The sequence below is a fragment of the Panthera tigris genome, chromosome X (genome assembly GCF_018350195.1).
Source record: "Panthera tigris isolate Pti1 chromosome X, P.tigris_Pti1_mat1.1, whole genome shotgun sequence".
Classification (NCBI taxonomy): domain Eukaryota; kingdom Metazoa; phylum Chordata; class Mammalia; order Carnivora; family Felidae; genus Panthera; species Panthera tigris.
In genome coordinates this window covers 81,420,391-81,445,713 of record NC_056677.1, presented here as the reverse complement: position 1 = coordinate 81,445,713, position 25,323 = coordinate 81,420,391, and the positions used below count along the sequence as shown (strand labels likewise).

At 40.5% G+C, this 25,323-nt stretch overlaps 1 protein-coding gene across 3 annotated transcripts in view; it reads left to right on the top strand.

The window, feature by feature from the left end:
• The first annotated feature begins 1,555 nt into the window (after window positions 1-1,555).
• Window positions 1,556-25,323, top strand: part of BTK (Bruton tyrosine kinase) — a 32,333-nt gene continuing 8,565 nt past the window's right edge. The window contains exons 1-13 of one of the 3 annotated variants that reach the window (XM_042974104.1): window positions 1,556-1,687; window positions 5,208-5,309; window positions 9,807-9,977; window positions 10,515-10,613; window positions 13,886-13,954; window positions 15,510-15,591; window positions 21,615-21,743; window positions 22,056-22,123; window positions 23,061-23,248; window positions 23,676-23,738; window positions 24,314-24,368; window positions 24,648-24,727; window positions 24,891-25,018. In XM_042974104.1, coding sequence (XP_042830038.1) covers window positions 5,280-5,309; window positions 9,807-9,977; window positions 10,515-10,613; window positions 13,886-13,954; window positions 15,510-15,591; window positions 21,615-21,743; window positions 22,056-22,123; window positions 23,061-23,248; window positions 23,676-23,738; window positions 24,314-24,368; window positions 24,648-24,727; window positions 24,891-25,018 — 1,162 coding nt within the window. In that variant the 5' untranslated portion in view covers window positions 1,556-1,687; window positions 5,208-5,279. The remainder of the gene's footprint in view (window positions 1,688-5,207; window positions 5,310-9,806; window positions 9,978-10,514; window positions 10,614-13,885; window positions 13,955-15,509; window positions 15,592-21,614; window positions 21,744-22,055; window positions 22,124-23,060; window positions 23,249-23,675; window positions 23,739-24,313; window positions 24,369-24,647; window positions 24,728-24,890; window positions 25,019-25,323) is intronic. The other 2 variants (XM_042974105.1, XM_007094079.3) reach the window with 2 other exon arrangements.

The following is a 25,323-nucleotide window of genomic DNA, read 5'->3' as shown; positions in this document are numbered from 1 at the left end:
TTAGGGAAAGGCTCATGGGCAGATGGTAAAAAAGTGCATAGGTTTATTTTACCCTATCCCCTTGCCTCACTCTCCCTTTTCCAGATCCCCCATTGTATGTCTATCAATTTCCGGTCTCCACCCCAAGATGGCCCTCAAGAAGGGATAGGCCATGTGACAACAGGTAGCATCTGACTGACGAAAAGGGGAGGGGAGGAGAATGTCTGTGACCAACTCTCAGGCAGAGGACCAGAGCAGCTGTTCAGAGGCGACTAGTGAAAGGATATATCTATCTTGTGCAGATGTGACGATTATCCACTCTACCATCCCTACAAAATGTGTTTTAAAAAGTTTTGTTGCCTTAAGACTTATGACAGACTTCTAGTGAGATCTGTGATCTCCACATTAGGATACAGCATGTAGGGCAAGTAAACACGGCAGTGCCTGATGTGTCAAGGTGGGAAAGCCAACTAGTCAGCAGGGGCTCTGCCGCCATCCTGGTCTGCAGCCAGTACTGTCTTCATTTCCTAGGAGAATCCTCCAAGAGATGATTGTGGCCAGAACACAGGCTAAGAAGTAGTTGAGGAAACATTCAGGCTTCAATTAACACACTTAGTCTGGTTTATAGACTTACAGAATTAAAGAGAAAGGTGTAAATTAAGAGTTAATCCCTGAGGGGCACCTGGGTGGCTTAGTCGGTTGAGTGTCCGATTTTGGCTCAGGTCATGATCTCGCGGTTTGTGTTTTGAGCCCCAAGTCGGGCTCTATGCTGATAGCTCAGAGCCTTGAGCCTGCTTCGGATTCTGTGTCTCCTCCTATCTCTGCCCCTCCCACGCTCATGCTCTGTTTCTGTCTCTCAATAATAAATAAATGTTGAAAAAAAATTTAAAAAAAGAGTTAATCCCTGAGGCAGAATCTGAAATGAAGAAAATCAACATCCGCAGAAAATGGGGAAGGGCACAGGTCTTTGTCAGGGCTTACATTTGTACATTTTTATCTGTAGAAAAACATGCTTTCTTAGAAAATGACTCAGCAGGGGGAAGTCTTGTCTCTACCTCTCTCAGGCTCTGCACTTTGGGGGTCCCCTTGTGAGCAGTCTCCATCTTTCGTTATCAAGTTTAACTGTGTGACCTTGAATCTCCTCTGCCTTCAAGGACATGAGACTGTAAAGACACTCTTCCTCATTAGACCCTTTGATACATCTTTGAAGGTCTGCATTTCTCCTCTTTCCTGTAAGTCTCCACTCTCTCTGCTGAATATCCCCACAGTTCTTTAAGCATGTTGTCCCTTCACCTTGGGGAGGTCAGCCTGATGACCTGTCTGCTCAACCCAGACCCATCTAGAGTCTCACTGTCCCGAGTAATGTTGAGAAGGGTTCTTTCAGAGCAGACTTAAGATAGTAGTGTCAGAGGTCCCAAGCAAATGAAGGGCGGGGACAGCTGGGGGCTGGGGGGTGGTGGTATAGGAACAGAGGCAGGGAACCAGATACCATGCTGCTGAGAAGAAAAAAAAGACATCGGTTTAAGTCAGGAAACAAAAAAAGGGAACTGAGTGGCTGTGAAAGGGTGGGGTTTGCTCAGACTGTCCTTCCTCTCTGGACTGTAAGAATATGTCTCCAGGGCCAGTGTCTTCTGAGATCGAGTCACACCTTCAAAGTCCTGGCATCTCAATGCATCTGGAAAGCTACCTGCATTAAGTCAGGACTGAGGTGGGTCTGGGGCATGGCAGAGGCTGGGCAGCAGCAACAATTATTTTTCATGGGATCCCTGAAGGCTGGCGAGAAAGCGTGGCTGGTGCCATATCCTCTGCTGGCAGAGAAGGCTGACAGAGGGTGGGAGTGTCATCAGCACAAGGCCCTGGTGGTCCTTTCCAATGATTAGAATGGGATGTAAGGGTCCTTTCCAAGTAGGGTTGTGGGGGGAACAAGAAGAGAAAAAAATGGCATGAGGTGATCATCTGAACAGGTAGCAAATGTTGGAAACGGGCACCTTGGCAAAATTTGGCAGGAAAGTAATATTGTCGATGGTGGTAGGATAAAAATAAGCCATTTGGTAAAATATTGTTTGCAGGCCCAAAATGTATACTTGTGTCACTGAAGCCCTTAGAAGAAGAAAAAGCAGGAGGCAGATTGAGAAAACAGTAAAAGTTCACGTGTCACAATAGGTCCTCAACCTGTGTAAACTGGGGAAAAGCACCGTCTAAACCAGGGTGTAAATTACCTGCCTTGGGCTGCATTGGGCCCATGTTGTCTGGAGTGGGCTGGATTATTGGAATGATTATGTGTGCACCAACCTCGTGGTAATGAGGGTAAGAGCCTGGGCCAGAAGAAAACAGCCTCAGCCTCAGCCCAGAAAGTGTGGCCAACCCCTGAGGTCATGGGGAAGGTTTTTCCTATTACCATTGCCTGCCATGTGCACAGCTTTCCTTTCTCTTGTCATTATTTCTCCTCTCCTTTTCTCTTCTCTCCTCCTTTCCACCCCCTCCTCCTTTCTCTCCTCCTCCTCTCTCTACCTGTACTCCCCTTTACACCCCCCTTTATCTTATTCATTACCATATCCCCAGAACAGAGTTGTGTTTAATAAATAATTGTTGAATTGCATTGGATTCTTCTTGCCCTTTTCTTCCCCTGCTTTTTTCCATTTTTTCTCTCCCACTACTTTTTTACTACCTTCCCCATAGGATTGTTGTGAGTAGGAACCATGTTAATATATGTAAAACAGTTAAAACAAAGCCTGGCAATAGTAAGTACTAGCATCTCCAGGTTTGCTATTATTTTTATTCTGCCTGAGACCTGCTAGTGTCCCCAGAGGGCCTGCCTAGAGCAAATGGTGTGACATTTAGAATAAAATGGATTGCTGACCCTGATCAAGACATCCTTGGGTGGGCTATTAGACTCTAAAGGGAATCCTGGTCCCATATCCTGGTCACTCATTTCTCCAAGCTCAAAATCTCAGTGCCATGCTGTGCATTTCCAGAAGCAGGCCAGCAGCAAAGCCTAGAGGCAGGGGTCTATAAAGCTGTGGGACTGTCCTCTGTGCTGTTAGTTGTGTGCTAGTTCTACTCTTTCCCTCATTTTGCATGCCAAACCCCTGAACTAAGGGTGCTATAGCCTCTCTGGAGCCTCAGTTATTTGATAAAACAATGTCACCCTCCAAAAAAGCCACAAAATGCAAATACTCATGGAACGTAAAGCATTATACCGAAACAGTATCTCTTAAGGCTAGCCCTGTGTGCTCTATTCTGACCCCCTTTATATTCAGACTATTTAAACTGTTTGCATTAAAGTACAAATTCCTGTTGTTCTGGACCAGTGATGTGTTTGCCTAGAATCCTTTGTAAACTCTTTATGGTGAGAACTAATGCAATTTCCCATCTGCTTCTAGGGTCTCAGTGCAATTTGAAATTATCAGCACTATGATTTACTATTTCCATTTGAGCAAATTTCCTATAGAGATTTTCCTTTCAGTGGACTAGACCCATACCAGGAAGTGACTTAGTATAAGGGGAAGATATGCCTTTTGAAAACCAGTTTGGATGTTCTCCAAAGAGTCATCAGATACTTGCTGCTTTTTGCCCAAAGATGCTGTATTGAGATCAGATCGATAACTCCTGGGAATAAGGGAGAGCTAGAATTTTCAGTAAGTCAGTGTTCAACAAGAAGCTAGAGACAAGACCTTGACATAATTCATCCCAAAGCCTCTTGGTTATGCAAATGAAGCCATCAGGGGATGGGGTGAGAGAACTCCTCTGAGGACCCTGAAACAAATGGGCCACGTGTGACTTTCAGTTTCTATAGAGGTTCATGTGCACTGAGGGAGGGTGTTGGAAATACAAAAGCCTTAATTGCAGGCTTTTCTTCTCACTCTCTGAGAGCCATCATCAGAGACCCTGAGAGTTATTGTTGGTTATCTGAACCTCAGAAAGATCACTGCCTTTCTTCCCTAAAAGAAAAATAAACGGTTGTCAATATAGCTCATTCCTAGAAGAAGGAAATTTTGGAGAGTCAAGATAAGTTAAACTGTACCCAAGTTGGAGGTTGGAATACACTGGAGTTCAAGATCACTGGCTCAATGAAAAACACAGATTAGTCTGCAGCAAAAACAGAGTATAAAACTGACTAGAAATGGAGCAGAAAATAAATAAAGGAATGGGGAAGCAGGCTCTCAAAAGCTAATATCTGGAGTGGAAATTGGTAAAATGTTTCTGGAAACTATTTTGTCAATGTATTTCAAAATGCAAAATGCATATACTTTTTAACTTGGTGAATGATGCTTATATAGAGATTGTAATATCATGGAAAGATAATCAGGAATACTGTTAAACAAGACCTTTGGATATTTTGGGGAAAACGTGTGTTGGTCGGATGGATAGCTAGATAATGTTAAGAAATATAAGTAAACTACAAATTGCATGTGCAGTATGATCTCAAATATAAGAAAAATGCACAGGAAAAATGGAAGTTAATATGCCCAAATATTAATGCCTTTGGATAGTAAGCTTATAATTGATGTTTTCTTTTTTAATATTCTTGTAAAATTAAAAAAATTTAATGTTTATTTTTGAGGCAGAGAGAGGGTGATCATGGGAGGGGCAGAGAGAGAGAGGGAGACACACACAGACTCTGAAGCAGGCTCCAGGCTCCAAGCTGTCAGCACAGAGCTCGGCATGGGGCTCAAACTCACAAACCACAAGATCATGACCTGAGCCTAAGTCAGAGGCTTAACCGACTGAGTCACCCAGCCACCCCTTGAAACATTTTTTATAATGAGCATGTGTTATTTTGATATTGAAGGATAAAATAAATAAAATATTTAAACCAGGGAAAACAAAAACTAAACCGAAAAAGAAGGCCAAAGGGCCACTCAAGTCTGGAGTGAAAGATGGAGACCCCAGTAGTCACCCTGAGAGCCGAGGGACAGTGCTGAAAGTATTACCACCAATCTGATGTTGAGTGCAGACTTACAGATTATCTACCTGGCTCTTGTGTAAAATATTAACATGAAGAACCAGAAGAACCAGAAACCTGAGACCTCTTGGAGAGGACTATAGCAGATGAGAATTTCCCTGGTTAACATGCAGCCAGAAAACTGATTTTGGCTAGAGGACTTCATCACAAAGCTCACCCCTTATAGTGCTGAGCATGAAACTTACCAAATAATTTTCTTTGGTGCTTGAAAAGAGCTTCTTGGGAACTTAGCAAGAGCAATTAGGTTTCTTTGTTTCTACAGTTACATTGGAAAGAAGACTTCTCTTCTGGTTCCAGGAAATTCTCAGTGAAAATCTCAATCAGGACCTATGATATGCTTCTTGGAACTGAAAAGAGATTTTTGGTGAGCTAAATTTAGCCCATGATACTCTACTCTAATTTCAGACAGTTGATAATTCTGCCAGATTTCATAGTAAAACATCAGGAAGATAGGACTGAAATGGAAAGAAGGGATAATGCAAAGCACATAGGCCAACAGATAAGCCAGACCTGGGTTTGCCACTTTGCGTAACTGAGAATTCATTCTTAGAGTGGAAAACTATGATCACATGTACAAGGATGTCCATGGCAGCATTGTTTATAATTGAAGACAATCAACCTATATATCCATCAGTAGGAGAATGGATAAATAAAGTGTGATGTACTCATCATCTAGAATACTTTATGTGTATAAAAATAGATAAAAATGTGTGAGCTAGAACTACCAAGGAAAATAAATCATAAAACATTAAGCTGAGAAAAATGCAAGTTGCTGAAGAATGTGTACCACTTGTATAGAAATATAAAACATGCAAACCAATACTAAATATCTTTTATGGATATTTACACATGCAGTAATAATATAGACCCATGCCTAGGAATGATGAACACAAAATTCAAGATATTGGTAACCTCTGAGGAAGGAGGGGATTGATTGTAGAGGAGTATACAAGGAGGTTTTGACTCTATGGATGGTATTTTATTTGTGAAAAACATCAGAAGCAATTATGGCACAATGTTGGGATTTTATAGAGCTAAGTGGTGCATTTCTAAGTATAGCGTTATTCTCTGTACTGTCTATTTGCAACATTTCATAATATAAAAGAAAGTACATTCAATCAAAATTTTGTATTCACAGTGTGCAGTAACAACCCTAGGGACAAAGAGTGGATGGGGGTTCAACTTAAATCTTGTGTTTTTATCTCATCAACAATGAAAAATCCTGAACTAGTTAGGATCTCCTTGTGAAAGATTTAAAATGTAAGAAAATCTGGTAGGACTAAGAAGAGTCCACATGTGGGAAGAAGTACAGTTGAAAGTTAATAGGGATAAATCATCCTTTCTAGAGTGGAGGATTATTGCAGAGGAAAATGCCCCCAGGGTCCTGTACTCTCTCTTATCCCCTGAAATTACCACCATTTCCTCTTTTGCCAAATGTTCCTATAAGATGCAGAAGGGTCTGTCCCAACTACTCTTTGATGATAGCCATGGGGTATGACAAGGTGCTGAGGTGGATAGCACCACAACTCATTGAAGGCCAAAAAAAAAATCCTTCTGGGAGGCAGTGAGGTCGGTGTCACAGAACAACGAGGGCTGTGGATTCACAGATGGATGAGGTTGGGCAAGTCACACAACCTCCATGAGTCTCACTTTCCTCATCAGTTTGTTGTGAGAAATAAATGAAATAATGAGTATAAAATGCCTGATAGGTAGACTGCATTGAGAGAAACAGGAGTTCCCTTCCATTCCCCTGGGAGGAAAAGGGAATAGACAGACTCTTGGGGCAATTAATTAATGCTTTAAAGGAGAAATAAAGACAGAATGATATTTCTTGGATACTCTGGCTAAGTAGCTATTTGAACTATGACTGACTGGGTATTTCTAATTAGCATCTCCTGGACTCTTCCCAATCATAGGCAGGCTGTGTAGTGTTCTGAACATTGCTCTGGTGTTGTTCCTAATAGTGTTTACCTCAGCCTGAGCGATAATAGGACCAAAGGTGGTTTAGTGTACCCATCCTGTAGGAGCTTTTCATATTAGTTCCTTAGGATAGTGCAGTTTGTAAGATGGCTGAACTCTTACTAACAAGCACCCACTTTTTGAATTCTGCTGCTCCATAGGGAGCTGGGAGGCTGCAAACGGTGTCCACGTGAAAATCCTTGCATTTGTAGTTTAATAAAGAGAACATAATACTGGAATTCTAAATTTTAAATGAAGAGCTCTGTGTCTTTCTTTTACTTTTCCTCCTCTTTCTTTATATGAGCAGCAGTATGTATGTGTGTTTGCGTGTGTGTAATATTCATGTCACTTCCGGTTTCCACCCCCACCCCCACTCCCTGAGTGAACTGGAGGGTCAGCCTTCACTGTGCATCTTTTGTGGTCAAATTGACTGTCAGCTTCAGAAATAGAAAAAAAACTTAGAACCTTCCACAATAAGTACCTAAAGAAGTTGTAACTGCCCTCTAAAGCAGAGTGTCCATCACACACCAACATTCAGGAGGACATAAAGGACAGATGCACCTTCTTTCACATTATTGGTGGATGGATCAGTGATGACTAAGGAAGAACTACCACATTTTCAGGCTGTGTGTGCAGGCACTGGATCACAAGGAATAGGAGGAAATCTGCCAAAGAGGGTGCAGCTAGCCCTTGGAAATCCTGGTAATCCTTTAGGTTAATGATCTAGAGGTAGAGGCCATTTCACCCCTTGCTCGAAGGGGTGATGGCTAGTGAGAAGCTTGCTTACTTCCTCATACTTAGACCAGCACTAAACCCTAACCAAACACAGACATTTGAAAGAGAAGAAGGCTTCCTCTTGTACAAACTGGATTTGTTCTAAAAAGAAAAAGAGCAGAGGCAGCTTCCAGAAGGACCTATCTTATAGGAAGTAAGAGCAGACGCCAAGACTGAAGTGAATGGATGCCAGGTCAGAGCAGGGAATGTGTCCATCAAGAGCTTGCAACAAAGCTAAAGGTAAAATGATGGGTGTGCTTTACTCAGCTAAAAGAAGCAAAATTGGATGCAGTTTGTTGGGGTGCTTCTGATCCAATTTACTGGTCATGCTGCTCACTTTCTTTTATTTTATCTTCTGTAATTCGAATCTTTTTGATTGTGAAAAGGTACTTAATTGGAATTCACCATGGGAAAAAAAGTAATATTGTTACAAGGATCTTGATGAGTGACAATTCTTAAGAATATAGTATTATTACTGGGCTACCACTACTTCTGGGAAAGTGAATAGTTTTAAAGTTGAAGGAAATTTCTGTGGGCTTTGAGCTGAATCTGTGTTAAAGAGGACTCTGGTTGTAAACTTTTATCAGTTTGTCACTCCTGTGAGAGACCATGTAAACCAGGGAGTCAGGGAGCTGTGTGACATGATGTGGGAAAAAGTTTGCTCCTTTGCCTAATTTTTCTCAAAAGATCATTTATAAACCGTTGAATTGTGAACCATTCACAATTTATAAACAATTGAGTTATAAACCATTGAATTAGTCTACCACCAAAAGACAGTAGCATTGACATGGTGGATAAGTGATCATTCTGAACATCTGTGGTGTTCCTTCAACCTATTTTTGTGTCCCCAGTATGATAATAGAACCTTCTCCACCACAGGAAAGAGCAGAACAATGGTGTAGATAGCCTCAGACTTTGATAAAAACCACTCCCTTGCTCTCCTGATGTGAGCAATAATCTGTGCTTCACAGGTATAAAAAAATGCTGACTTTATTTTGCATCCATGGTGCCACCAAAATCATTAAGGACTTTAATTTTTTAAAATGCCACCCCCCTTAAGGAAAAAACCCACCTGTAACAAATTTGAGAGGGGTTGGTGATTTTTTTCAGCACTTATTTGTGCTCTTTTTTGTGGCAGTATTTATAGTTTCACTTTATCTGTCTAAGGAAGGTATGGAATTAGTAATATACAATTGTGCATAAACCAAGTAAATAACTTATATAAAAATGTGTTTTGTGCAAATAAAAAAATGGTGACTTTTCGTAACTTTCTTTGCATTTCCATACTTCAGTTACCTAAACTGAATCTTTCTGGAGTATTGTAAGTTTGGAGAGGGTGAAATAAGTTACTTTTCATAAATAGTCAGAGATGGCATCCATAAGACTAAGTTGCATCACTTTTGTATGACACTGTCTAAAAGAACCAATCTAAGAAAAAAAAAAAAAGGAGGGAGGAAAAACCAAAAAACAAAAACAACTCCCTCCTCAGAAATTGGTTTTCAATTTTAGAACAAAGATTCTATCCTTTGTAGCTCAGCCAGTGGCCGATGGGCAAAATCAGTTGGGCGGCAGTTAGTATATGTCCATACCCGCAGGTGCAGCTTCCATATCCTTATTAGACCCCTCGGTTACAGACCCCAGTGGGACAGTGTTTGAAAAAATTACATTCACTGTCTAGGAAACTGGGAACTGAAAGTCCAATATCTGCCTCAGTGGAGTTCTGGCACCTGCATTATCCCTTCTGGGAATATCAGAGTCAACAGCTGCAGAGAGGCTTTTGCTGTTAACAGATATCATAAAAGGGTGGTTAGTATAAAGCTGCCTCTAGACATTACCAAGCACACAAATACATGTCATTTGACATCCAGAGCATTCCATTGCCTTATACAAAAAGCCAGTGTATGTGAACTCACAACGTTGAACCAGTCCTCCAATTCAACGTGCATCCATTAAACCTGAAAACTGACAGAGGTGGGGGCTGTGGAAGGAAGATGTCAAGGTAGGAAGAAGGATCTTTGTTAGCTTTGCACATTTCTGTTCCATTTGAAACTAGATGGCCAGGCTGAGGGGAAACCAGGAAGGATGAGGATTAAAGATCTGGGTCCTCAAGAACTTTCATTATCAACAGCACACAAGTGAGTTTCAGAAAGAAGAAGCAATGGCTACAGTGATACTGGAGAGCATCTTTCTCAAGCGATCCCAACAGAAAAAGAAAACATCACCTTTAAACTTCAAGAAGCGCCTCTTTCTCTTGACTGTGAATAAACTTTCCTATTATGAGTATGACTTTGAACGTGGGGTAAGTTTCTCTGCTGTGAAACTTGAGTTTCAAGGACCTGGCCTTAGATCTTCCTTGAGAAGGAAGTAGATCCTTTCTGTTTGGAGGAGGGAGGTGGTAGGGACCTGGGTACATTTCAAAGGAAAATGTTTCCTATCCTTGAACTAATTACAGCCATGCTGGCGCAAAAATTCAAAGGTGCTAAGAAGCCGGCAGGGGTGGGAGGGATGAAATCTTACCATGGAATCTTGTAATTGGTTATCATTCATTAAATGTTGAGAATGAAATCCAAGTCTAGAAAATTACTTTCTTACTTTTTTATGGTAAAGTCACACACAGTCATCCACTCTTCTATAGTATGTTCCTTTATCTGATAGTCAAAAAATATTAGATTAATAGATCTGGAAGTTTTTTTGTTTTTTTTTCAAAATGACAGGTCCTGATGTAGACTGTGGGTGTCACCTCACTATGTTGAATGATTAGATAACAAAATCTAATCATCTAGTTGCTAAATCAGTCTTAACCTTTCTCCATTTTCTTCCTCATTCTCTTTCTCAGAGAAGAGGCAGTAAGAAGGGTTCAATAGATATTGAGAAGATCACCTGCGTTGAAACAGTGGTTCCTGAAAAAAATCCTCCCCCTGAAAGACAGATTCCGGTAAGTAGAGGCCACTGTCAGAGCAGGAGTGGAGTGGTTAAGAAACTTGGAACACTTCAGTTCTTTGCAAATAAAATGGTGATGCTGTGCAATATGGTAAATCTCCCTTATAAAATTCTTCACTCTGCCACATATTGGTTATATTGAGTCTCAGCATTTTACACCCAGATGCAGAACAACTCACTTAACCTTGAAAACTCCTAACACCAATTTTAAGACGACATATCAAATTTTCTTTTTGTGGTAAAGATTTTATTTTTTTAAAATAATCTCTACACCCAAGGTGGGGTTTGAACTCACAACCCTGAGACCAAGAGTCACATGCTCCACCAACTGAGCCAGCCAGGGGCCCCAATATTTAAAATTTTCAAACTGATCAGAGATTATTAGTTTTACTGTCTCAGACACCAGGATCAGATTTATAGGTTTGAGTTAGTCTGAAGGCCAGAATCTAGGGCTCTGAGTCATGAGATTCTTTAATAACTCAAGGTTTAGTCTCCTCTCATTTCCCAGAGGCTCTTTAAGGCATAACACTTACAGATTTCAGATTGAATTTTTAAAAAAATATATCATTTATTATTTTTCCTTATTATAGAAACTCTATAAAATACTTTAAAAAGCACAATAAAGAAGATAAAACCATGCATAATCCCATTATCCAGGTAAAACAGCTATTGTATGTTGGTATACAGAGTTTCAGATGTTTTTCTCCACTAGCAACACACATATTCATACTACTATGTATGTTATACATTTATTTTTTAAGTCTATTTATTTAAGTAATCTCTACAACAAACATGGAGCTCAAACTCACACCCCCAACATCAAGAGCCACATGCTTTTCTGTCTAAGTGTGCCAGGCACCCATATGTTAGGTATTGAAAACATAGAATCATACTAAACATCTTGCTTTGTAACATTTTCAATTTAACAATATATGGAAGCTTTTCCCATGACAATAGATACTTTTTAATAACGTGATTTTAATGACTATGTGGTATTCTCTATTATGAATATACTGCAATTTGTTTAACTGACCTATTACTACACATTTGTTTCCAACTTGATATTATAACCATGTTAAGAATATCCTTGCATACATCTTTATGTACATTTGCTATTCATTTCCTTAAAATAACTTCCTAGAAGTAAAATATTATTCTTCCCTTTATTAAATTTGTACAGTTTGGTTATGTTTATCTTTATATTCTATTTTCTAGAAGTGCAATTTAAATTTCATGCACTCCTACAAGCTATGTATGAGAGTACCTCTATTTCTCTACATTCTTTCCAGTATCAGACATTTTAAATATTTGTTAATTTGGCAGCCAAGAAAAGTGATATTTCATTTCTGACTTATTTTGCAATTTTTTGTTACTCATAAGGTTGAATGTTTATGTCTTACACCTTATTTATATTTTTCCATCTGTGAATTGCCTGCTCATTTTTTTTGCCCAATTTTCTGCTCAAATGTTTACTTTATTCTTAGTACTTTTTAAGAGATCTTGATATATTAAGAGTATTAATCCTCAGAGTGCCTGGGTGCTTCAGTCAGTTGTGTCTGACTCTTGATTTTGGCTCAGGTCATGATCTCACAGTTTGTGAGTTCGAGCCCCGTGTCAGGCTCTGTGCTGACAGTGCAGAGCCTGCTTGGGATTCTCTGTCTCCTTCTCTCTCTACTCCTCCTCTGCTCATTTTCTCTCTGTCAAAATAAACCTTTTTTTAAAAAAAGAGTATTAATCCTTTAACTGTAATATGTGTTGAAAATATTTTTCCCAGTTTTTCATTTATCTTTTAATTTTATGGTGTTTTTTACTTGTTCATTTTTACCATACTGGGTTTTAAAGTCTATGCCATCAAATTACTTCATCTTTTTCCTAATGTTTCTAACCTTTAGCATTATATTGGAAAGGCCTTGTCTCCCACAAGATTATACATACACTTATGTTTTTTTTTCTCAGTCATTCATAATTCCATTTTTATATTAACCTCTTGAATCCATCCAGAATTTACTTTGGTGTATGGTGTGAAATAGCCACCTAACTCTCCCTCAACACACATACCAATATTAGGGGTAAAATGTTTGTCCCAGCACCACTGATTGAGTAACCTCCCTTTCCTTGATGGTTTGAAATGCATGAGGTTTGTTTTTTTTTTTTGAACACGTATGTGCTGGTTCTTATGGATATGTGTCCCTATTGGGTTAAAGGAAGCAATCTCTAATAAGAATTGTCTGTGCAGGAATGTCTTCTAGAGCCACTGCAAAGGACTCCCAGTACCCAAGGAAATCCAAAAGACAGCAATGTATCAATTAACAACCATGCTCTCTTCTTTTTTAAGTTTTTTTTTTTTAATGTTTATTTCTGAGAGACAGAGAATGAGCAGGGGAGAGGCAGAGAGAGAGAATCCAAAGCAGGCTCCAGGCTCTGAGCTGTCATCACAGAGCCCGACGTGGGGCTCGAACTCACAAGCCATGAGATCACGACCTGAGCCGAAGTCGGATGCCCAACCGACTGAGCCATCCAGGCACCCTTAAATTGTTATTTTAATTCTAGTTAGCTAACAGGCAGTGTTATATTAGTTTCAGGTGTACAGTATAGTAATTCAATAGTTCCATACTTTCCCTGAGCTCATCACAAGTGCACTCCTTAATTTCCATCACCAGTTTAACCCAACACCCACCCACCTCCCCTCTGGTAACCACCAAATTGTTCTCTATACTTATCTGTTTCTTGCTTTGACTCTCTCTCTCTCTCTCTCTCTCTCTCTGTCTCTCATTTTTTCCTTTGCTTGTTTATTTTGTTTCTTAAATTCCATATTGAGTGAAATCATATGTTTTTTGTCCTCTGTCCGACTTACTTTACTTGGCATTATACTCTCTAGTTCCATCCATGCTTCAAATGGCAAGATTTCACTCTTTTTAATGGATGAATAATATTCCATTGTATGTGTGTGTATACACACACACACATCTATATGTCTATATCTATATCTATATCTATGTCTATATGTATCTATATATCTATATATCACATCTTCTTTAACCATTTATTAATGGATGGACACTTCAGCTGCTTCCATATCTCAGCTATTTAAGTAATAATGCTATAAACATAGGGGTGCATGTGTCCCTTTGAATTAGCGTTTTTGTATTCTTTGGGTAAATGACAAGTAGTGCAATTGCTGGATCATAAGGTAGTTCTATTTTTAACTTTTTAAGGAACTTCCACACTGTTTTCCACAGTGGCATGTGCTTTCTTCTTTCATTGCAGAGAAGGGGTGAAGAATCCAGTGAAATGGAGCAGATTTCAATCATTGAAAGGTTCCCTTATCCCTTCCAGGTAAGGTATTTTCTCTCACCAGCTCTCAAAGGTACCTGTAATGTAACAATTAGGGATGGGGTGCGGGGCACAGTGAAGAATACTAGGTCCCAGTGAACAGAAGTTGAGGTGGATAAGGACACTCAAGTGAGAAATGACACTGACATGGGCTAAGAGTGTTTTTTTTTCTATTTTCCCAATTTAACACAGTACCTTTTAGTCCCTACACCTCAAAGAGAATCCATAATGGCAGTAATTGTATTATGGCGTGTCTTGTCTATGGTAACTACATTGAGAAAGATGCTCTGTTGAGTGAGCATTTCACTTCCTTCTGGTCCCGCCTATCTGTCTAATGGTGGTCATGTGGGTTGAAAAGACAGAAAAGGGGAGGGAAGGAGTAGTATTAGGAAGTTCCGTATGGGGAAGGCTTATTAGACTTATACATAAACCTAAATTCTATTCAAGTCTGAAATAACTGAAAAGCCACATAGATATCTGTTTCATAGGTGCATTGTAATCCATGAGGGAGAGCAAGAGCTTCAGATTCAACCTTCAGTTTGGCTTGCTTACATCCTGAAAACTCTGTAGGTCATATGTTGTGAATATAGCAGCCTCTGCAAACAGTGAAAGCCAGAAAAGGAAGTGGAAAGTCTCAGGGGAGGGGGCTTTCTGTCATGGATTTATAAGCACAGCAAGACTAACAAGCAAAAAGAAAAATTTGCAAGGATCTTGTTCACATCCTTGACTGTATCAAAATTTACAAAACCTATGAAGGAGGAGTGTTTTAGACATCGTTTTTACTACTGTTGTCTTTCAACAAGATGATGTTGTTTGGCTGGGCTAGTGGATAATACCATTAATTAATTCAAATTAATTTACATTTGATTTCAGAATCCAATATGTAATGTCTGTGAGGATTGGAACCACATGTTTCATGCACCTCTACAATACCTAACGCAATGCCTTGTACATGTGAAGTTTTTAAAAAATACTGTTTGATTTGATGACAATGCTTAATATATACTTTACTCTTTTTGAAGTAAATATATACTTTACTCTTTTGTGGTTCCAAACTTGGTTTATTTTGGCAATGGGAGGCCACTAGGGCATGGGAGGAAAATTAGCTCTGAGTTAAAATTTTGTTACATATTATAATCCATATGTACCGATGAAGACTTAAGTTATACAAATCATTACTTCAATTCTCTCCTATACAAACACAAAGTTTAATAAGATCATAACATATTCTTTGTTGGATAAACACAAATCCTGTCTCCATCATGAGTAGAGGGAAATATTATGAACTATGTTTACACACAAACTGAAACACAGGTCAAGAGGATCTAGGACCATTTAAAAAGCTAAGAGCCCCTAAGTCCTACTACCCTGGATATTAATTGTTCAGGAATTTATCAGACAGCTCACATGACCCCAACTCCACTGCTGACTGAAGACCCTAACTTTCTTTGTTTTCCACTATGAATATACAAAGTTGCAGCTTAAGATTATTTCTTTCAAAAACTTTCTTCTTTTTTCTGAATCCTAACTGCTGAAGTCTGTGTGTCCATTGCCTCAGGTTGTATATGATGAAGGGCCTCTTTATGTCTTCTCCCCAACTGAAGAACTGAGGAAGCGCTGGATTCATCAGCTCAAAAATGGTGAGAATTATTTTGAAAATAAACTAGTTTTCAAAGAAAGAAGGGAAGAAAGTAGAGGGAGAGGGAAAGGGAGAGAAAGAAGAGAGAAAGGAGCAGGGGGACAGGGAAAGAGAGATGGAGGGAGGGAGGAAAGGAGAGACTAAAGAAGAATGGATGGAAGGAGGCAGGCGACAGAGAAAAAAGAGAAGAGGTGGAAGAAACAAAAGGAAAGAGAGGAGGGAGGTGGGAAGGAAGAAAACAGGGAGGGAGGAAGGAAAGAAGACGATAAATTGTATTTTATCCAATATTAGTGATACAATTGAGTTATTAAACTCCTTTCCTTCCATTATATGAATAAAAGATAACGTACTAGACAAAGAGTTTCAATGCAGTTCCACCATTATCTCTCTAGTGCAATTCTGTAGTTATGGGCACCTCTATTTCCCTATCTATAAAATAGTCCCACTCTTTCCACCAACTATAAGGGTGGTATGGCATTCAATGGTTATTGCAATATTTCAAATCCTAAGTATAAAATATCTAGTTCCCAAAACTTAGATGATTATGAGAATGCTTGAAGTCAGAGCAGAGAAGCTTCTTCCAAGCCCTCTTCTGCCACTAATAAACTGGGTGACCTCTGGCAAGTAGGCCAACAAGCTCCTTTTGAGGCTTAGTTTCTTCTTCTGGAATAGAAATAATAATGGTACCTGCCATACCTACCTCCAGGGTTGTCTTAATGATCAAATGATATAATGTTTATGAAAACACATGGAAAACTATAAAACACTGTATAGGAAAGCATGGTACATCTCTTTCATGGGTAAATATTTTCTAAGGAACTATTTCATGTTCCTTGTTTTGTGAGGACTTAAACTTGCATAGTTTCAGCATTTCACAAAGACCATACAACATGCTCAGATAAACTTGACTCTAAAGTCTTGCAGCACAGGATGCATGCACACATATTTGTGTGTATATATAGCCACATGTCAAGTGACTGAGAGATTAACTGGTTGAGTTGACATCAGGAAAGGCTGCCTAGAGAAACAGGAAGGATGGCAGACTGATAACAGCATGGTTGGGTTATTGCACGACAGCCTTTTTTGTTAACATTTAGATTCTGCTATTCGGCGGCTCACCATACCACCCTTATTCACTCCCTTGAGTGCAAGTCTGATTGGCCAAAATAAAAATCACCAAATCTTTCAAGCTGAAAGAGGAGAGGAGAAAGGAAGAAAGGGGTCATTTATTGTATTCTTGCTATGTTCCATACACCAAGCTAGGTACCTTATATTTATTGTCTCATTTAATTCTCACAGCAACTGTGGGTTAAAACAACAATAATAGGGGTGCCTGAGTGGCTCAGTCGGTTAAGTGTCCAACTCTTGGTTTTGGCTCAGGTCATGATCTTGCAGTTCATGAGTTTGAGCCCTGAATCGGGCTCTGTGCTGGCAGCGCAGAGCCTGCTTAGGAATCTTTCTCTCCCTTCCTTTCCCTGCCCCTCCCTGGCGTGTGCTGTCTCTCTCTCTCTCAAAACAAATAACTAAATAAATAAATTTTAAAAATAAAAAAATAACAATACTTAATAAGCACTTATTATGTACCAGGCTCTGTGCCAAGTGTTTCAAATGTACTAGCTTTTAGTTCTCATGATAAGTTTATGAAGTATGTATTATTCCCCTATTTATAGATGAGGGAACTGAGGTTCAAAGAGGTTCAGTAACCTGCTCATGGTCACATTCATGGGCACACTTGATGGTAAAGCCTGGAGTTTTACCATATCCCTAGGTCTGAATGACTCCAGAGCCTAAGTTTAGTACATAGTTTCATGCTGGTTTGTTCTCAAGCCCAGAAGTTATACCTGTAGTTAGCTGCAAGATATTCTAGAGTAAGGCCATGTTGAGATGGCAAATTGGTGATATCTTATACCACAAAGTCCAGTTCTTGGGATTTTGGGGGGGGGGGCATGTTTTAAGGTAAGAGGCCTGCTTTAGCCCTAGGAGTACAAAATGAGCACACAGAAGGCATATATGTTTGTATTTCTTTGGTTTCTCTCCACAGTGCCTAATACAGTGACTTGAATGCAGAAAGGGACCAATGGTTATGCTCACTGATTTTTCTGTAAGAGTATACAACCACCACTAACTAGGGCTCCATGTTGATGGACAGCTAGGAGTTAGTTTGGAAATAGGGGAAAGTGGGACATACTGAGCAAGAACCAGAAGAGAAAAAAAAGTGACACATGCAAGTTAGTAACTCCCTTACACTTAAACTACTAATTTCAAAACCAGTCATAAGTTAGCCTAACAAATATTTACTGAGTGTCCACTATATTCAAGGTATTAGCAACGACTGAATATCCAGTGTGTGGGGCGCCTGGGTAGCTCAGTCCGTTAAGGGTCTGACTCTTGATTTTGCCTCAGGTCATGATCTCACAGTTTGCGAGATTGAGCCTAGTGTTGGGCTCTACACTGGCACTGCAGAGTCTGCTTGGGATTGTTTCTCTCTCCCTCTCTCTCTGCCCATCTCCTGTTTGAGCTCTCTCTCTCTCTCTCTCTTTCTCTCTCCTGTCTGTCTCTCTCTCAAAATAAATAAATAATCATTAAGAAAATTAAAAAAAAGAATATCCAGCTTGTAAACTTGGCTTATTAACTCAAATGGCAAACATAATGCTGATTATGCACTACTATTAAAGTTCATTAGGTAAGTAAAACTACAACAACAGTAAAAATAAAGCCAAAACAAATAGAAAATACTACCACTTGAGTTGGGTTATTAGTGTGGATGGGTAGTGTGGGAAGGTACAATTTTGCCTTCTCTTCTCTTGTGTTTCTGAAGGCATTTCATTTCCAGTTGTTCTACACCTGGGTGTATGTCTTCTTGAACCTGCTTGGGCTGACAACATGACCCAAAAAAGTAGGTAACTTGCAACAAAATACCATAGTTGCTGGGGGACTTAGGTGCAAGTCGTAACAATACCAAGACAGCCCCAGGTTCTGCAATGCCAATTGTGAGATAATATAGGAGGCATAAAGTCCTACTCTAGGGATAAGTTATCCCACTGTAGGATAAAATGCAGCAGTTGAAAATCACTGGCATGAGAAGGAGACTTCATCTGAGTACTGGCTACCTCTGCAGGGTTATTGGCTATTAAAGTGCCTGAGGGAGCCTTCTGAGGTCCTGGATCAGAGTGGTGGTTAAATGGTTGTAAACAAATGTGGTTAGTTGTATATCTTAGATTGCACACTTCATTATGTGTAAGTTATACCTCCATTTAAAAGTAGGGCTTCAGGTACCCCATATCCAGCTGCCTTCTTTTTTCAGTGGCACTTTCCATGCAGAGATTGTATCCCTGAGGACTTGGGCTCTCTCCTTCCATTTCCTTGAACACAACAGTGGGCACTTTAATGTTATAGCACCACAAATATGTGTCTACATTCACTCTAGAATATTGGTTTGGACAAGCTCAATAGATCCTCTCCTAATTGCAACTTCAAAAATAAGCAAAAGTCCTGACCTCACCAAAAATGAAAGAAAGAGTGGCATTGACAAAACTGCGACAACTAATATAGGGAGGAAGAACTCATTCATAATGAAACAGAATTTTAGACATTATCCTGATAAATATGAACATGAGAGACCAGCCCATCAAGTACTTGGAGAAAGTGCACCAACCATTAGTGCTTCCCAGACAGAGTTGGCCCTATGCATTGGTGAAGTAGTCTTTCCCGGCCCTCTCACTTGGACACTGTCTTAGTCAGCTCAGGCTGTAAGAAAAAATACCATAGACCAGGTGGCTTAAACAACAAACATTGATTTATCACCATTCTGGAATCTGGGGAGTCCAAGATCAATATGCCAGTGGATTTGGTTTCTGGTGAGAACCCTCTGCCTGGCTTGCAGAATGGGCACTTTCTCCCTCTGTTTTCCTATGGCAGAGAGAGACAGAATCTCTCTCTCTTGTCTCTTCATATAAGGGCACTAATCCCATCATGAGGACTCCATTCTTATGACCTAATTACCTCCCTAAGCCTCCATCTCCTAATACTATCGCATTGAGTGGCTTCATCATATGAATTTCAAGGTAGGGGGGACATAAACATTTAGTCCATAACAGATAAATGTTTTTGAAATTCCCTCCTAGGTAGCTGGAAATACCAGTTCTGGATTAGCCAGCAAGAGAAAGGGTGTAATCTTCAAGGGACCCTGTAAGAGGCAGGCATTACTTAGGAATGTAGGGTGAGTTCCTAATGAGTCTTCTGTAGGGAGAGAGGGAAGAATGCATTATGTGCCTTCATCCGCATATTAGCATAGCTTCGTTTTGTAGAGCAGCCAGTTATTGGTTAAGAATTCTTGGCAGGTCTGCCAGTGTGCAGGCCTGCACCAGAGGGCCTTCAAATCCCTGGGTGAAGAGTAATGGTGGGAGGAGGGAGGGGCAGAGAATGGAGGTAGTGAGAGTGATCAGTCCTGGCTGACATCTGGAATGTTGTTCAGAATTGCCAGTGCCTGGTAATAATAAAAGACAGACTTTTGGTTGGTTTTACTAGTGTTTTAAAATTCTCTAGAGACAATTCAGCCCCTTAGCTTGCACCTCCATCTGACTAGGTCCCACCACCCTGTACCTGGTAAGATGGTGAAGGGGAGTGCTGAGAAAGTAAAGGACGAGGTTAAGCAGGGAACAGTGGTTAGAAGTACTCCAATCCATGTTTACAAAAGCATCACAATAGTACTTTAAAAACACCAGCACTTTTGTTCATTTGCCTGTGAAATGCACCTGGCCACCAGAAGCTTCTAGGCTTCCCTCAAAGTCTTAAGTGAATGAATGGAGTGAGACTAGCAAGCTCGTAAGGACTTGAGTTGGTCTCTACAGAGGAAAAATTTCCCTTGTTTTTTAAAAATTTTTTAATATTTATATATTTTTGAGACAGAGAGAGACAGAGCATGAGCAGGGAAGGGGCAGAGAGAGAGGGAGACACAGAATCTGAAGCAGGCTCCAGGCTCTGAGCTGTCAGCACAGGGCCTGGCGCGGGGCTCGAACTCGTCAACTGCAAGATCATGACCTGAGCCGAAGTTGGACGTTCAACCAACTGAGCCACCCAGGCACCCCTGCCTTGTTTTTATCTTAAAAAAAAAAAAAAGTTACATGGGCTTCTCCTTAGCAGTAAAGGCTGAAATGTGCAAGTCCTCAAATGTGCATATTTTTAGACCAGCCGAAGTCTTTTTGTCCCAATGATAGCTATTGTCAATCATTTCAGTTGTCTTTGCTCTATCTGTTATCTGACAACTTGATCCCATGGATGACTTATCTAATTGACTTCATGCTCAGGTTCTTGAGATGCCACAATATTAAAAACAGTAATACCAATTCCTCCTATCTGCAAACCACTCTATTCTTTGCAAAGTACTTTGGCTTCTGGGAGACATTTTGAACCTCATGACTCTGTGAAGGAAATGGAGGTGCTGTGTTTATCTCCCACAATGAGCTGAACCCACCTTGGTGGCCCTAGGAAGACCGGAACCATGTTTATTCTAGAGGCAGAATCACTTCATTTGCTCCTGAGCTCCATTCTATTGTCTATTCTATGAACATGGAAAGCCTGATGCAGATAATCTCACTAAAGTAGGTATCGCTAAAAGACCACTCAGGTAGCTGGGACATTGGCATGTTGAGAACTGGAGTGAGTTTGGCATGGGCTTATTGTTTCCTGTATCTGGAAAAGAACACCATAATCAACACGTTGCCTTACAGGAATATTGTAATGGTTACTGGGAAAACAGAGAACATATATATTTTGTTGTTGTTGTTCTTGGGCTCTGGACACATAGATATTCTTACCACAGTAGTCAGGAGATAGTCATCATGAGAGACCACTGAAGAGGACTGTGCAAGAACTCTCCAGGGACAGGGATATGAGCCAACTGGTCCTCAAGAAGGGGCAGTTGTTTAGAGCTCACCACTAACCTTAGTCAAAGAGGAAAACATACAAATGGTGGATTCTTTGGAATTTCAGATGTGATCTCTTTCTCTCTCTCTCCCATTACAGTAATCCGGTACAACAGTGATCTGGCACAGAAATACCATCCTTGCTTCTGGATCGATGGGCAGTATCTCTGCTGCTCTCAGACAGCCAAAAATGCTATGGGCTGCCAAATTTTGGAGAATAGGAATGGAAGTAAGAGATCTTATCAATATAATTTCTCCCTCTTTTGACCCTATCCACCACCCTTTCAAGGGTCTGTCAAACCCAGGTTTGTATATTTTGCCCACTACACAAAGGGGCCTGGGAGAGGGGTTTAGCTGGGGCCGAAATCCTGCTGGCACTCTGCTGTCCAAGCTGTGCAACCTGGTACAGGGCTGTACGCACTTAGACTTTTTCTAACTTTCCTAAAGGTAATGTATACAAAAGCTAAGTTCCTAATCAAATCTGTCCCTGGGCCCTTTCCTAAGATGCATTCTATATCAAAACTGGTTTCTTACTTTGTAGGTTTAAAACCTGGGAGTTCTCACCGAAAGACGAAAAAGCCCCTTCCTCCCACACCTGAAGAGGACCAGGTATACAGGGAAATTGGTGCTGCTACTGTTTAAATAGAAACTTACAGGGGCACCTGGGTAGCTCAGTCGGTAGAGCATATGACTCTTGATCTTGGGGTCGTGAGTTCAAGCCCCATGTTGGGTGTAGAGATTAATTTAAAAATAAAATTAAAAATTAAAAAAAAGAGAAACTTACAGTCACACCCTGAAAGCACACCAGTCTTAGAACTCCCAGGGGACTTAGTAATGTTAATTGGAGTTCTTGAGGAAACATGGGATTTGTCCTAATTAGGACTTCCTATTCAGTGGTAAGTTAGAGGGCTATTGCAAAGCTCTTGGCAATGATTTAATCCAATCACCTGTTTAAAACAAAACAAAGCCGGATATTTTTAAGTGAAAAATATTTTCAAACATAGAGTTGTAAGAATTTAACAGTGAATACCCATATACCCAATACTTGATCCTACCACTAATATATTATTATTGATTTTTTGGTTATTTTTTAAAATCTAAAAACCTCTTTCTCATATTTTATGAGTAAGCAGGGCAGGAGTTATTATGCTCATTTTACAAACAAGGAAACTAAGATTTGGAGCCACTTAGTAGATCCATGTACTAGTTTAATGCCAAGGTTTCCACATCATGACTGTTCATGGTTTTTGTCTGGGAAGTTTTAAAATTACTGGTGCCTGGGTCCCATCCCCAGATATTTTGACACTATTGATATAGGAAACAGCCTAGGATTATTAGCCACTCTCTAGATGATTCTGATGTGCACTCCAGGCTGAGAAGCCAGCATAGACTTGAAAACTGGTTGAATAAATGCTGAATAAACATTTTTTTTTATTCCTGATTTAGGTTAGACTGATGTCTCTAGTAAGCCTGAGAGTTGGGGGAGAAGAGGAGAGGGCTTGATATCTAGCCAAAATCCCCTACTTTTTCCTTCTCAACTACACAGATCTTGAAAAAGCCTCTGCCCCCTGAGCCAACAGCACCACCTGCCTCTACAAGTGAGCTGAAAAAGGTTGTAGCCCTTTATGATTACCTGCCAATGAATGCAAATGATCTACAGCTACGAAAGGGTGATGAGTATTTTATCCTGGAGGAGAGCAACTTACCCTGGTGGAGAGCGCGGGATAAAAATGGGTGAGTCCACTCCAGCCCTTCTGGAGCCTTGTGTCCACCTTCTCCACACACATGCAAAATCTTGCAGCATGACTCCCCCGTTCAGTATCCCAATCAGAAATTGTTCTTCCCACACCAAAGTGACTATGCTGTCCTGCCAAGTACTTCCCAGAGTGCAGCTCTACTTGTGGCCACCTGTCAGAGCCTACAAGGTCTGGCCCATTATGTTGTCATGCGCATATAATCAGTGCTGCACGTGCAGAAGCTACACACTTCACTGGCTTAGCCATGCATCAGTGACATGATCCTCTTTGAGGGAGGAATGTGGTTTATATACCTCCATTTGAGATCTGTTCTGAGCCAGGGGATACAGGCATATGAATCTGTATCCCCCGCCCCTGCCAGGATGGGAAGTATTGGATGATATACCACACTGTCTCCTCTACAGGCAGGAAGGCTACATTCCTAGTAACTATGTCACCGAAGCAGAAGACTCCATAGAAATGTATGAGTGAGTATGCTTATGTTCCCAGCACACAGTCTTCCCAGACGAATGGAATATAATGTATACATTCTTATACTTTCAGTAAAATTTTTATTTTAAGATACTTACTAAAGCCACTGCCAACTGGGTCAAATGATGCCACCACCCTAAGTCAGTGGGTATGTCTTACCCTCACCCCAAACACTCTTTTCTTTTGAGAGCTGGAGAGGTCATCACACAACCTCACCCACCCAAATTCAGAAGAACCACTCAAAGAAAAGTATTTGACAATTTGATAAGAAAGGGTGAAAACATCAAACTTCTGTTGTTTTCCTTTCTCCCTAATCATGTAAATGGATTATCCTTGAATGTCCTGTCCCTAATCCCTTCCTTGAACCCCTTTGCCTTTTGTCCTGTGCTCTTCATTTCCAACCAGTCTTTGGGAAAGGGATGCTGTGTGCTATGCACATGATAGGTACTCAATAAATAGGAGTTGATTGAACTGACTGAACCACTGGCATAGACGAGCCGTGAAAGGTGCTCTAACCTCTAAGCTGCTAACCCTGTGGCCTAAGAGCCACTGAAGCATTCTCCCTTTACAGGTGGTATTCTAAACACATGACTCGGAGTCAAGCTGAGCAACTGCTAAAGCAAGAGGTAAGTGTGTGACCACAGGAAAATGGCATTCTCCTTGCACAACAAGTGAGGGCTTGCTTCTATCTGTCACCTCAAGGCAAGGCAGTGTCAAGGCTGTCATTTTATTGGGGTGGGGGGTCTCAATTACACTTTTCAGTATCAAAAGCAATGAGGCTGCAGTTCAAACATGGAACTTGTCAGTAAAATCAAGGCTTCAGTTTTCTCTCAGGTTTGGGCAGGTGGGATGCAGGTGTGAGCACCACTTCCTCCTTAAAGTTAGATTCTTTTTCATTGTTTCAGGGGAAAGAAGGAGGTTTCATTGTCAGAGACTCCAGCAAAGCAGGAAAATATACTGTGTCTGTGTTTGCTAAATCTACAGGGTGAGCATTACTGTTCCAAGGCCCTGGGGACAAAAGGGAGAGGTTCTTTAATAGTGTGCCTCTCCTACTACCTGTGTCCCTTAAACTCAAAATTCACTTCACTTTACTTTGGGTCCTGCTGACACTTGTTCTCAAGTTGCTGACTCAGCACCCACTTCCTTAGGGACTCTCAAGGGGTGATACGCCATTATGTTGTGTGTTCCACACCTCAGAGCCAGTATTACCTGGCTGAGAAGCACCTTTTCAGCACCATCCCTGAACTCATTAACTACCATCAGCATAACTCTGCAGGTGAGTATCAGGGGTACCAGATAAGAAGAGTGTGACAAGAACCAGTAGAAGCAATTCAGGACAAAGTGGTGAGGGGACAAAAAGCCTCACAAAGCAGTGCAAGTTAGTTGTGAAAGAAAACCCTTATGATGCTGGGTAGAGGTCTGCCTTTGACTGCCAGACTTTGCACCCAGTACAGACTGACTTCTTATTTGGTGACTAAATCTCAGTGCTAAGGAAAGACATAGAAGATACTGGTAACTAATAAATCAGCAAGTATTCATTGAGTTCCTATTGTGTCCTCAGCAGTTTTCTTGATACTGGAG